Source organism: the organism of the source record quoted next, unplaced genomic scaffold (genome assembly GCF_019419815.1).
Source record: "Pyrus x bretschneideri cultivar Hongxiangsu unplaced genomic scaffold, Pyrus_bretschneideri_v1 Contig8, whole genome shotgun sequence".
Taxonomy (NCBI): domain Eukaryota; kingdom Viridiplantae; phylum Streptophyta; class Magnoliopsida; order Rosales; family Rosaceae; genus Pyrus; species Pyrus x bretschneideri.
In genome coordinates, this window is record NW_025999820.1 from 1,390,935 (window position 1) to 1,404,954 (window position 14,020).

At 35.2% G+C, this 14,020-nt stretch overlaps 1 protein-coding gene across 1 annotated transcript; it reads right to left on the reverse strand.

Moving 5' to 3' along the window:
* Positions 1-9,409: 9,409 nt before the first annotated feature.
* Positions 9,410-13,465, reverse strand: LOC103938733 (LOB domain-containing protein 19). The gene is made up of 2 exons (XM_009348767.3): positions 12,927-13,465; positions 9,410-10,129 (listed from the first exon to the last, which is right to left on the reverse strand). Exons 1-2 carry the CDS (start codon positions 13,236-13,238, stop codon positions 9,758-9,760), a joined length of 684 nt encoding a protein of 227 aa, XP_009347042.2. The 5' UTR covers positions 13,239-13,465; the 3' UTR covers positions 9,410-9,757.
* Positions 13,466-14,020: the final 555 nt, after the last annotated feature.

The following is a 14,020-nucleotide window of genomic DNA, read 5'->3' on the forward strand; positions in this document are numbered from 1 at the left end:
GTGTGCCTCTCTCTCTCTCTCTCTCTCTCTCTCTCTTTTTGTGGTGTTTATAGTCCTCTGAATCTGAAAGCTCCACATCCAGTCACCTTACATGCTTCTGTTGTTATAGAAATTTTCATATATTTTGATTAATGGTTTGAACATGTTCAATTACTTGTTAGTGCTGGATGGTTCTTGATCATTACTGCCTTGGCTTGCATCATATAACTGCTGTCTGCTAGGTGGCCCATGGATTATGCCTTCAGTTTCTGATTGAAAAGGAAAATAAAAGCTCGTGTTTCTTCTTTGGTGGAGTGGACTAAAATAAGAGTAGATTTGGTATCTATTTGGTCAACAACGGTATTCTGGAAGGACCCTTGAATGTCTTGTTTCTAGTGAAAATTTCAGACAACAGTTTAATTAAACAAGAGAGGTTAAAGTAGATGTTAAAAATGTTATCTAGACATATAACAGTAACAAATGATGTGTCATTTACTTCAAACGAGATGACGTGGACATGGAGATGTCAAAAATTGACATAGGCGTCAAATAAGGATTTGCTATTTTCAAGGGCATTCCAATTGCCTTAGCATAAATACTCGCATATTTCAATATTATTTGATTACTTTTATTATTTTTGTTTAAAAAAATATAAATGAAGTAATAAATTTTGGCATATCTGATGAAAGAAAATATTGACAATATGTCAAATTGTCAAGTCAACCATCAAATTGAAATATGATGTTTTGAATTTGACATCTCCTTTGGAGATGCTCTAAGGAATGATGGTTAGAAAAAACAACACTATTGTTTTCCAATCGAAATGCCAATTTCTATGTGGCATGATATGGAATGGCACCAGATGGAGTTGCTGCCAAATTCGACAACAGTTTCAAATTTATTTTTAGGGCATAATTAATGCTTTTTATAATTTTTGTTATTATCTTTTGTTTTAAAATTATTAATTACAATTATAAAAAGTAAAGGGAATTGTTATTAGTATTCCAAAAATCTCATTTGGCACTCTAAACTTTCTATAATTAGAAAGAAGAATACACTTATGAGGAGTGTAAAATAAGATTTTTGAAGTGCTAATAACAATTCCCAAAGTAAATAATGCAATAATAGTTTAAATTTAACATATCGGGTGGAGAACCAAATTTATAAAAAGATCAATGTGCCACATAAGTCTTTAGATTACAATTTTGTGTTTAAAATTTGGCATCTCCTTTAGAGATGGTCTTACAGTATTAAGAAAGGTATGTATTCAATTTAGTTGGGATTATCACAGGAACCAATTTCCTATTAAACTTAAATATGTCGCACTAGGGGTGGGCACGGGCCGGGCCCAATTGTGGAGGGACTGGACTGGACCTGGGTGCAAAAGAGACGGGCTGGGTCGGGGATAAAAGATTCTAATATAGGAACCGGACCTAACCCGGTCTAGTTGAAACGGGCTGGATTGAGTCAGGTCCATGGGTCCTTGGTTTTTTTTTTTTTTGTTATATATATAAACTAACATTTGTATAGATTTAAATTCATTCCCAGCGGTTCGCATTTACACATATTTTACTATCAGATATCAGTGCAGTGCAGATTTTGCACTACTCCCTCCACAGATCACATCCAATCCAAATACAAAGTCCAACATCTAAGTTCATAGATTAACGGCATTACATCATCTAACATTGTTCGATTCATTAAATTCGAGACATTCAAAATAACATTCATATCCATTTGCCCCCTGAAAAGTCAAAAGAATGGAGTGAATACCTTGAACTCACAGTAGCGTCAAGAAACTTCTATATTTCATCAATATCATTTGATGTTAAAGTTGTGGCAAACTGAAAAAAACCCTGAATAAGAAGAATGGTCAAAAACTCATTGTAATCAACATAGACTTATGGTACTATTAAGTAAGATGACACCTTGTTCTGTCTTTCTTGCACTTTTTTTTCATTAAAGTTGCAAACTTGTGTATGAAATAATACTGTTGATGCCCCAAGGCATCATCAACCAAGACTAATAAACTACCAGAAAAAAAGGATGAAAAGAAACAGCACAGTTGGCACCCAAACTAATACAAAGATATTGAATAACAAGAAACAGCACAACTTACATTTTTAAGAGCTTACATTCCTAACAACTTACATTTCTAACAAGAAGTTGAATAACAATGGTAACAGCTTACATTCCTAATTAAAACTTGAAATCAATTGATTTTAAAACAAAATTTGATAAAGCAGAGAAGAAAATGGGGGTTTGGTTTTTACCTATGAGACTGAGTATCAGATTCAGATCCTTAAAATGCTGGCACTAATCACATAAAATTGACCTAATCTGGTAATTAGTTAGCACAATAAACACAATAAGTGATTCAAATCACAACGAAATGTCGAAAAACAACTAAATCAAACTTGATCCACATAATATTTAGGAATTTAACACCCGAAATAAAGCAAAAAACTCAAAATGTAGATCAATTATATACACAGAGGTTGGTTTTTACCTGTGAGACTGAGAGAGAGGTGAAAAATCGAGAAGATTGGTGGTGGGGTGACAAGGTTCTGTAAGTCTGGGATGTCGTCAAAGTTGATGGGCCATCGTGGTGGTCACCAGGGCTGTCAAGATGTCGGGGTGGTGGAAGGGAGGAGACGATGCACTCGAGACAGCAAGAGAGAGGTGACAAATCGAGAAGATGGTGGTCGCTAGGACCGTCGTGATGTCGGGGTGGTAGAGGGAAGAGGACGACGCACTCGAGATGGCGAGTACATTCCAAAGTACATGGTATCTAAGTTGGCTATAAAACTTAAATTGCTTTCAAAATATCAAGTTTCTATGGATAAAATATGTTTGGAAACAAATCCATACTGTTTTGGTAAAATATCATTCAACAGGGTATTGAAATTTTAGAGCAGTGAATTTCATATCCAGCTTAGATATACTGTATTTAGTCATTTCAAATTCAACTCAAACATATTTTGCATTTTATTTACGGGTTTTTTTTTTTTTTTTCCATATAATCAACACACTTCTATGAAAGAAAAAGTTGGTAGTCTATTTGGGTTATAGAAGAGCTCAGAAGTGATTGTTTTATTCAGAAAGCACTTGAAATTTGAAACAAAATTTGGACTTGCCTGTAGTTAAAGTGATTCTTATAAGCGTGATGATGAGCAAAAGTTCTCCCTAGAAAAACATTTCTAAACGAGTATGTCTTTTCAAAACTTCAATTAATAATCGTAATGGTACCTACCCCAATTTTTACTCTAATATGTCACTGTCATACTATTAAGCTAGTTGTTTTTTCTTATATTTTTAAAAATGATCAGCTAGTGGCTTTACCACAGTAGTTCGCCATTTCGGGAGTTGGGAAGACTCACAGAGGCATTTCAGCTTCCCCTTAACAACGATCGTGTGATATACCAATGACAAGAATCGAACCCAGAATATGATATATAAAGTACAACTTTGAAATTCGTTCCAAACACTGGACCATCATGTAGTAGTCAACTAGTTATTTTTTTCTTGTTGAACTAGCATATTACTTGCCACATCATTTTGAATTAAAGTTTTTAAATAATAGTTGTTGTCATAGCACTACTATTAAATTGAATTAGTTGCAAGAATAATATAAATATAGATACAACGCTTCAAAGTTGAATTTGGACTGGCTCATCCGTCTTCAATTTTTTATTTTTAAATCCAGAACATCCAAGTTGGATATGCAGTCAGCTGCTTTCTATGTATTGAAGGTCCGATAGCATTTGAGATATGAGCTATACTTTGGAAATCCAAGGGAGCTGGTTTCCACACGTCCTTCTAACATATATATATTTTTTTTCAGACATCAGATTAAATATAGGATTAATCTTCCATTACCATACTGAAAATTAAGAAACTTCACAATAATAAAGTGAAATTAATCCTTAAATATATTAAATAAAAACAACAAACATGATTAAAAATAGATATATAGGAGAAAAAAAATGTGTGTTTCTCATTTGTCAAATCTAAATCGATTCTTGATCAAAACAAAACAAAAAGAAAAATGTGGCTTAATTCGAAACCAAATTAGTGGGTTATCAAATTACAACCTACAAACAACTAAAATCATGAGCCTGCCAATATTCCTAAGAGAAACAAGTGTCTTACTTCAAATTGGGCCGAATAGACAATTGGCAAAGTGGCTGAACCAATCTATGGTGGATGGCAACTAACATGTTAGTTATTTATCGTGGGAAATTTGATTGAAAGATGATATGATAATTATAGCTACAAATCTTTAATTTTTAATTAATTAATTAATTAGTAGAGATTAGAAAGTTAGAAGCACACTTTGGTATTTCAAGGCTTCATCAAAAATAATTGGACTGAAAAGCCCCTAAAACAAAAAATTTCAAACTAATCGAATTTGATACATGAAAAAATACAAGGGCAATTCTGTAAAAATGATCAAATTTAAAATTCATTTTATTAAAAGAAAAAAAATGAAAGGCGTGCTGGACTGAGGAGATATTCATTCCCCATTGTGCTTTGGCAGTTAACATAGAACACTCCAACACCCAACGCCCTGCGATCATAACGAGACCGTACTTCACCATGATCGTCCTTCTCCTTCATCCACATTCTGCATTGACAGTTCACAAATCTCACCTCCAACACCTTTCATATTTGCAAGCAAAACAGTAAAAAAACAGGAATAGATAGGAAAATATAGAAAAAAGGGGTAAAAACCGAGGACCTTTTTCGACGTCAACTGCCCACACGCCAGTTTCTCAGTCATTAACTGTACATCGACAGTTTGTTTGTGGTTGTGCAAAAATCAATGAGAAGGAGAATAAGGGCGAGGCGGAGGGATAAACAAATCGCCAAAGAGTCTTCCACGGTACAACTTAATTTTTTTATTTCTCAATCTCAATGTTTTGGGTATACAAAGAGCGAAACAAGGAGAAGAGAATGAAGGCGAGGCTGCGGATAAAACAGTCTTTGGCACAACTTCTTACCATCTTCAAAGAAGATGTCAAATTTTAAACCTAAAATTTAAATTTGAAGGCTTACGTGGCACTTTGACATCTTTTAAACTTTTACTCTCCAACCGATATGTCAAATTTTAAACATAAAATAATAATTCATATGTATTTTCTTTGCATTGAGAATGAAAATAAACAAAAGGTTAATGCTTTAAACCAATAAAAAAATTAATAAAAAGCATTTAATAATTAATTAAAAAAATCTGAAGGTGCTATCAAATTTGGCAAGGGGGAGAGATGTTAATCCATGTCATCTTACATTAAATTTGGCTTCTCGGTTGGAAAACATTAATGATATCTTTTGTTACCGTTATTGCTGATTTGAACAATTTGATATCTCATTTGAAGATGCTCGTAACTCTCAATCTACATCTTTTATTCTCAATTCTCAATCTCAATCTTTTTCCTCCTGTCATACTAATATTTTTGGTTTGTATATCTTTAGATTAATTCAAAAGATTGTCTATGTTCCTCCTGTCCATGAGTTTATTTTAATTAATTTAGTACAAATTTTCATTTTTGGTTTTTGGGTAATTAAAAGTTTGAAGCTTTGTTATTTGTATAATTAGTTTTGAAGTTGGTTTCACAGGGAAAATACGAAAGAAGAAGGAAGATAAATAGCAAAAGAGGAGGGAAGACAAATACTGTTGAGTCATCCTTTTCTGTTTTGGGTTACATATCTTCGTCCCTTTTCGATTTTCCTACTGTCCATTTTTTCAGAATATAGGGAGAATCAAATGTATACACTTTAATGCATATTGTTGAAATGAGTGAAAATGAGTCACTAGCTGTATGTCAATTTGAGTTGCTCTATGAATTGTTATGTTTACTCGATGATGCAGAAAACTGTTGAGTGTAGAAGCAAGTTGCGAAACTTGACCTTGAGCTGACTGTAGAGGAGAGGAATCTTCTTTCTGTGGGATACAAAAATGCCATAGGTGCTCGACAGCCTTCTTGGCGCATCATGTCTTCCATTCAGAGAAAGGAAAAGTATAACGGAAATGAGCATATGTCAAACTGATCAAGGGTTACCGGTGAAGGCAGAGGAAATCTCAAACATTTGCGAGGCCGCTGTTTTTTACTGCAAGATGTGAGTCACATTTTTCCCTAATGGTTTACTCCAATGAATTTGATCTCTTGTGCTTATTTAATTGTATGCATGGAATATATTCCAAAAGGGAAAAATTGCATATAGGTTTAAAGAAATTGGGTTCATTGCCATTTCGTTGTCAGATAGTCATTTCCAAAGTTGTTTTTTTTTCGTTGTTGCTTCTTAATACAAATGCAGAATAAACAAGAAGGAAGAGGGAAAGTTTTGATTCATCATTTTCTTCTGAGTGAGTTAGTTTGATCATTTTCCTACGGTTTAGTCTCTCCTCCTGCAGAAATTCAAAACCATATTTTACGTACAACGTTTTCAAGAAATTCACAGAAGAGAGATAGAAATGGACATAGTAGTACAAACCTCAGGTCAACTGGCCTCGATCCTCTGGATTCCCTCATGATCTTCGCTGAAATCAACATCGGAGCCATTTTTTATGTGCGCCGTTTATATTTTTGGTTTTATGCAGTTTTCTCTCTTTCTATTAATATCCACACAATTATGATTGATTTTTCAGATATTCAAATGCAGGAACAAAGAAAAAAGAAGGACGACAAGAAAGTCCTCTTCGTGTTAGTTTTCTTTTGCAGGAAAACCCATTTCGTGTTAGTTTTCTTTTGCTTTATATCATTTCTTTCAGCAAATGCAAAATCCTATAAGATTAGGTGCTCTGTGTAATAGCCAAGTTATTAATCCAGCCATTACTTTTAATCTCCAATAGTCACAATTAATTTTAACCTAAACGAGCTCTCTCTAAGGTTCCTCTCAACAAAACTTCCTGGGATTGTATTCAAAATCAATAATGAATGCAATTCATCCAGTGAAACTTAAAAGTAATGGCAAATTGGCTATTATATCCGAAATCAAATCTCATACGAGATTGCATTTGGTTCTGCAGTGGTTGTACATTTTTCTTCATGATTTTGGCCAAAAGGTTGTTTGTTATCACGGTACCAAAAAAAAAAAAAAAAAAAAAAAAAAAAAAACCAAGCTGCCTGCTTTTAGTTTGATGGACTACCAAGACTCTTATCTCTACCTTTGCAATTGCATCTTTGTTGTGAATCTAATCTGATTTTTATTCTTCTCTTTTGCAGTTTATTGATAGAGGCCGACAATACCAATCTCCATTGGGACAAACAAACATTTTGCATTCTTTAGAAGAAAAAAAAAAAAGTGTTGTACGAATGATAAACAGAGACAAACGCGGCAATTAATAAATGAATCACAACGACTACAAGGTTCAATCCGTCACCTTGCCTATTATCAAACCCAGTTGAACACGGAAAATGTATATGTACAAGATCCATAGGGGCGTGTAGCACCCGTCAGAGACAAAAACAACAATTAATAAATGAATCGCAGCGACTATAAGGTTCAACCCGTGCCCTTGCCTATTATCAAACTTAGTTGAACGTGAAAAATGTATATGTACAAGTAGCGCCCATCAGAGACAAAAGCGAACAATTAATAAATGAATCATAGCGACTATAATATCACATACCGGCCTGGGGGGGACCACTTCCCAGGCCCGCTCCACCACCGTAGCACAATATTGTCCGTTTTGGGCCTCGACCATGCCCTCACGGTTTTGTTTCTGGGAACTCACACGAGAACTTCCCAATGGGTCACCCATCCTGGGAGTGCTCTCGAGCGCTACTCACTTAACTTTGGAGTTCCCATGGAACCCGAAACCAGTGAGCTCCCAAAAAGCCTTGTGCTAGGTAGAGATAGGAATATACATTTAAGGATCACTCCCCTAGGCGATGTGGGATGTTACAATCCACCCCCCTTAGGGGCCCGACGTCCTTGTTGGCACACCACGACCAGGGTTAGGCTCTGATACTAAATTGTCACATCCCGGCTTAGGGCGGATCACTTCCCGGGCCCGCTTCCCCACCGTAGCACGATATTGTCCGCTTTGGGCCCCTACCACGCCCTCACGGTTTTGTTTCTAGGAACTCACACGAGAACTTCCCAATGGGTCACCCATCCTGGGAGTGCTCTTGCGTGCTACTCGCTTAACTTCGAAGTTCCCATGGAACCAGAAGCCAGTGAGCTCCCAAAATGCCTCGTGCTAGGTAGGGATGAGAATATACATTTAAGGATTACTCCCCTGGGTGATGTGGGATGTTACAATAAGATTCAACCCGTCGCCTTGCCTATTATCGAACCCTATTGAACACAAAAAAAGGTATACGTACAAGATCTATAGGGCGCCCGTGATTAAAAAAAAGCCTTTTTGCGCATGCAGGAAAGTTAGTTATATTATTAAGCCTACAAACTAATGAAATTATTTTAACATGTTCATAGATAAAATTGTTATCTTTCCTGATAGTAATATAATTTTACTATTTTTTTTCAAAGCCTTATAGCCAAAAATCATATCATTACCCTAATTTTTTCTTCCCCGTTTTTTTTTTCCAAAAAAAAAAAAAAAAACTTTTGGTTGTTATGTTTTTTTTTTTTTAATTTTTTTTGAACAAATAATATTATTTATACTAAGGGTGTGGAAGAGTGTGTTAAGCCTCACAATGGGTTAACAATAATGTGGTTCAAGTTCGTCTTTAGTGAGAATCGAACTTAAGACCTCTCACTTACAAGTGAAGAGGATTATCATTAGAACGTAGTATAAAATGACAAAGGTTAAGAAAGCAAAAAAGAAAATGGAGTTTTACAGAGATTTAGGTACACAGAATCAAGTAAATGATGACAAAATGAAGAAGCTGCATGAATGAGAATAGAATTTCAGAGAGTTGTAGAGAGAGAATCTCTCATTTTACAACTTTCAATCCTAACCATTTATCTAATCAGCCTATGAGCTTTAGACATCTGGCAGCTCCATTTAACAAACTAAAACATAACAAACATTTTTCTACCTTGCATATAAGCCAAGGTATTAAACAGAAATCATTTCAACATTTATAATTCAACAGTAGTGACGAAATAGTTATCCAGAAACAATTGTTAAAGGTATGAACAATCTATTCAGGGACGAAATCGTTTGAAGTTCATCACCAAAAACCTTTAGCAACCATTTTATATTCAATCTTTATAAATTTTATTTTTAAAGTTTCAATAAGCAGATGCACAGCATGTTGACAATTGATAGTTATGAATAAAGATGGTTACTTGACAAAGTGGAACTTGGGCTCCATTTAAACAATAGAATTTGAAAGAAGCTCGTAACACGATTAAGAATATTCCTCCTTGCACCAGCGGCCCTAGAGCAGTACCAATATTGTGATAATGTGACATGTTAAAATAAGCATTTAGAAGTGTTTTCAAAAAAAAAGAAAAAAAAAAAAAAGAAGAAGCATTTAGAAGTGGTAGTCACATACAAATTCCCTACAATCTGTTGAGTTTGTGGCCAAACTTTTAAAGTGGACTAACACAAACATCCACTTGCCAAAATACATGAAGCACGAATCGCAATGAAATCAATTAACTGAAACCCATGCCTGGTTTGTTGCAAGAAAGCTACAGAACAAAGTAATGTGTGCGTGCACGGGGTTGGCATTTTTAAATCTCCAAAACAGTACAATTCATTTGATACGTCAGGAGCCACAAAATCTTTGCTTGCAAAAGCCAGCCATAACGCAAGTACAATGGACAAGAATATTGATCAGATGTGACCAGTTGGAAAGAGTTAGAAATTTTGATGATGAGAACCGGAAGACTTGTTCAACCTTACTCCTGGCAAGTACCGGCAGACGAACTCTCGAGCCAGTGCTTGCAGATTTTCACCATCAATGAGTTCTTGATCCTCTGTGTTGAAGAGGCTTGACATTTCAGATGATGTATTTGGTGCTTGGAGAGGATCACAATGCGTCAATATGTTGGGAGTTGGTACCATATCTGAGGACGATGACGATGTCACATTAATATTGGACGAGGAATACTGAAGGCTTCTGGTGGACGGAGGGATTTCGAGCTGAGGTGGTTGTGGCGGCAGCGGAAAACGCTGCAAGGTGCCAAGACGGGCATGAACATAGGCTAACTCTGCTTGCAAATTCACTACCTACCAACCATAAATACGAGAGATTAAGTATAGTTTCTTCTTTCATGGTAATTGTTACATAAATAGAAAATGCAGACGTTATTAGTATGAGATAGATAGCTAGTCTATGCCATATAATAATGAAGCAAAATTTGTTAATTTTTCTTTTGTAATTATATATGTAAAAACAGATATATGATGATATTAGCTAGGTCAAGGTGCAAAGGTTACGTGTTTGATATATTTATATCTTAATTAGAATTGTGTGATGTTGAAACATTGTCAGTGGTAACGATTATTTTTTTATGTTGCAACCCACGATTGAATTGCTTAGTACTATTATACAATGTATACACTGAAGCATAAACTCGTCATCCATCATTATTATAACATAAGAACAGGTTATATGATTGATATGTATATAAAGTATGCCTTTGCAGCTCTAATTTCATCCATTTCATGCGAGGTTCTAAAAGACGTTAAACGTTAGTCGAGCGGTAGGCTGGAGCCTAGTGCCTAGGCGTCTAGGTGGGCGCCTAGGTAGACTAGGCAGATTTAAGTAAATCCATTATATTTCGTGTAAATCAGTGTCTGTTTATACTTAAAATATATATAATTTCATCATAAACTACAAAATAGAATGCCATATGTATTATGAAGTATTGGAACATAATGAAAACATGGGAAACAAGCATATAGTGTGTGCTTATTTAAGTATTCAACAAGTCTCTTACAATTTATTGAAAAAAATTAAATGCAAATTGAAAGTTATCTATTTTTTGTCTAAGTGAGGCGCTATATAGGTAGGTGCCTAGGCGGGTCTAGGTGGGCCAGGCGGGTGCCTAGGCGCTTTATGTGGACTGGTCTAGGCGCCCTTTCTTAATTTTCGAACTCCTAGGCATTAATCGGGACGATGACTAGCCGCCTAGCGTCTAGACGGGAATTTTTAGAACATTGCTTTCATGTGTAGTCAACCTTACCCAACAGTAGAGGTTTAAGGAATTCTACCAAACCCAAAAGCTAAAGATTACAAAGCTAGCTAGAAATGGCCTTGACGTGTGGAAACTAGAAATCTGATTTTTGTATTGTAGAATTTTTATATGGACAACTTGATACACACACACACACACACTTGCATACCATTACACATATATAGTTACCATATATAATATATAACATCTAACTAATACCCTTTCAGAAAAATCTAATTAATACTTATACTCATCAAGCTGAATAAGACTTTATAGTGTACCATTCCTACGTACAAGCAAACGGTTGTCACCACGTCAAAGCAAAATATGTTATATATAATGCAAAAAAATCATGAAAATAGATACCATATTGTATGTGTGTGTGTGTGTGTATATATGTATCTCACACTAACAAATCAAGCCATTATTCTTTGTGATTAAGAAAGAAAGTGTAGGTATACAGTAAATCTTAAAACTCGCATAGTTCTGTTAGGGTCCTTAATTCTCATACGTGAGAAACAATAATAATCATCTTGCTGATATAAATGCAAAACATATATATATATATATATATATATATAATTAGGATACCAATAATGTGAGAATGGTTAACAAAGTCAAAAACAGGTGTATTAAATATATCTCGAATCACTAAATATGTTTGCTTGGTAGCTCCGGCAAGCAACAGGAACCCCCAAAGTCATCCACCCAATACACCATAGCCGCCACCTCTCTCTCTCTCTCTCTCTCTCTCTCTCTCTTTTCTATGGGAAAATTTAGAAGGTTAAAAAAAGTAGAAACTCATGTTTATATACATTACGAGTTTCATAAACTTTGTATTGGAAAAGAAAGACCAATTAATAATAACAGAAGAAAAACCTTTACAATTTCTCCATATATGCTAGGTAGACTAAATTTGCAAACAAAATGATATGTCATCAATAAGAAATAAACACGTTAATCAACACTAAAAATCTAATCATCAACTTCCACATCATTTAGTTTACCAAATTTAGTCTACCTATTTAGTTTTTCTAACATTACCCTATAACAAGTGCAAGTTAGCATGGATTTCAAGCAAATTTAATTGAAAATCTAAGACGAATAACACTTCCCAGAAAATAAAGCAAAACCTAGAAAACAAAAAAGTAAAAAATTGCAAGTGATTATGCCCAGAAAACAAGCAACTCATGGCGCACGTTAGATATAGCATGGAATGGATGTCTCGAAAACTTATGAAACACGCAGTCTTGATCTAGTAGTCTTACAAATCGGAAAACTTGACAAACGTCTAAAATCACATCCGGTCATACTTGTCAAAAAAATGACAGCTAGATGGAAATACACACCAGGCGCATGCTAGTACAAATATTCACTAACCTGCACTCGACAGAGAGCTAGCAATTGCCAATTTCCCACAAAAGAAGAGTACTGCTAGTAGCTTTACTCTTTAATTATTTAGTTTTTGATACTCCAAACCAAATACTTATTCACTTTAGACCTCAATACTAGTTGTAGGTTATTAAGTGTATAAGGTGTACACCGTTGACATGATTATGTTTAGCAAATGTGTTACAATTCTAGCTTTGTGCTCGTGGCTAGGTGAACTAGAAGCTAAAATGCAGTCAATCAATCTCAAGAAAATCAGTGATAACTGATAAGTTTGCTCGTTCTAACCAGTTTCTTGAAAAACCTATAATTTAAATTAAAATTGATCTACGTAAGAAGCATGAAAAATTAAACTCAGAAAATGGTCAACAAATTTGAGCTTAAAGAGGTCAAAGAAATTAAAGAAACAAGTCAAGGATTTGAGTGCATAATTAGGTGAATATAGTTAATAGGATCACCTGCTGTTGGAGAGTGAAGATGTGAGAAGCACAGCCATAGACAGGGTCTCTAACCCTAGCAAGAGCCTCATAGCAAAGGGTGACGACAGCATCGAGCCGCTTGTGTGGTGGTATGCGCAACAGAAGCTTTGAGGCGTTGCTCGCACCAAACACTTTGTGCACCGCAGCAAAGTGCGCCGTGCCTTGCTCTGCGTCGAAGTACGGCGCAAATATGCACCCTTTTATGCACTTTCTCCTCAGGAACTTGCAAGCACCACAAGGACCGCCTCCTCCTCCATTATCATTGTTTCCATTTGATGATGATCCACTCATTTCTCTCCTCTCCCTCCCTCTCTCTCCCTCCCTCTCTCTCTCTCCCTCTCTCTCTCGCGCTATAGATTAATTAGCTGCTGCTTCTTCTCAGGCAAGTTTAATTAGTCTGTGGGGTCTGGGAGATAATATATAAAGAGGATGAGAGAGAGAGATGCAAGTATTCAGAAGAGAGTGAGAGGGGGTTGGGTTTGATTTCTACATTCATTTATTGATAAAAACCGTGGAAGCTTTGGTGGTGGCTGGTGGGTCACTAGAAAGGACTGGTGGTTCCATTTTTATTTGGATAATGCTTACGTTCTTTATTGGGGATGAGTTCATTTTACTAATTGCAAATAATGTGTGTACTTTTATCGTAAAAATTTCATAATCAGAACTGTTCAATTTCTTAATTTTAGTTTGAAAATCATCCTTACAAAAAATTCCTACGAAAAATCATGCGAATCGCATATTGTTTAGTCATTTAAATGTATGAAATAAATCAACGGTTCATTATGAATATGCTATTTGGGTATCTACACTGTTAGTTTATTTAATACATTTGGATGACTCGATGATATCTAAATCGAATGATTTTTTGTCAAGATGGTCTTTAAATGAAGATTAAGTATTTGAATGGTTCCGATTATATTTTTATGATAAAAATACGTTATTTGTAAATGAGAGAGTAAGCTCATCTCCGATTCAAGCATAATCCTTTTAATTTCCAGCAGTTATATTTTTGCTGTGCAGCCAAGTAAAACAAAACAAACACAACTGTCACGTCAATATTTTGTATGATGAGT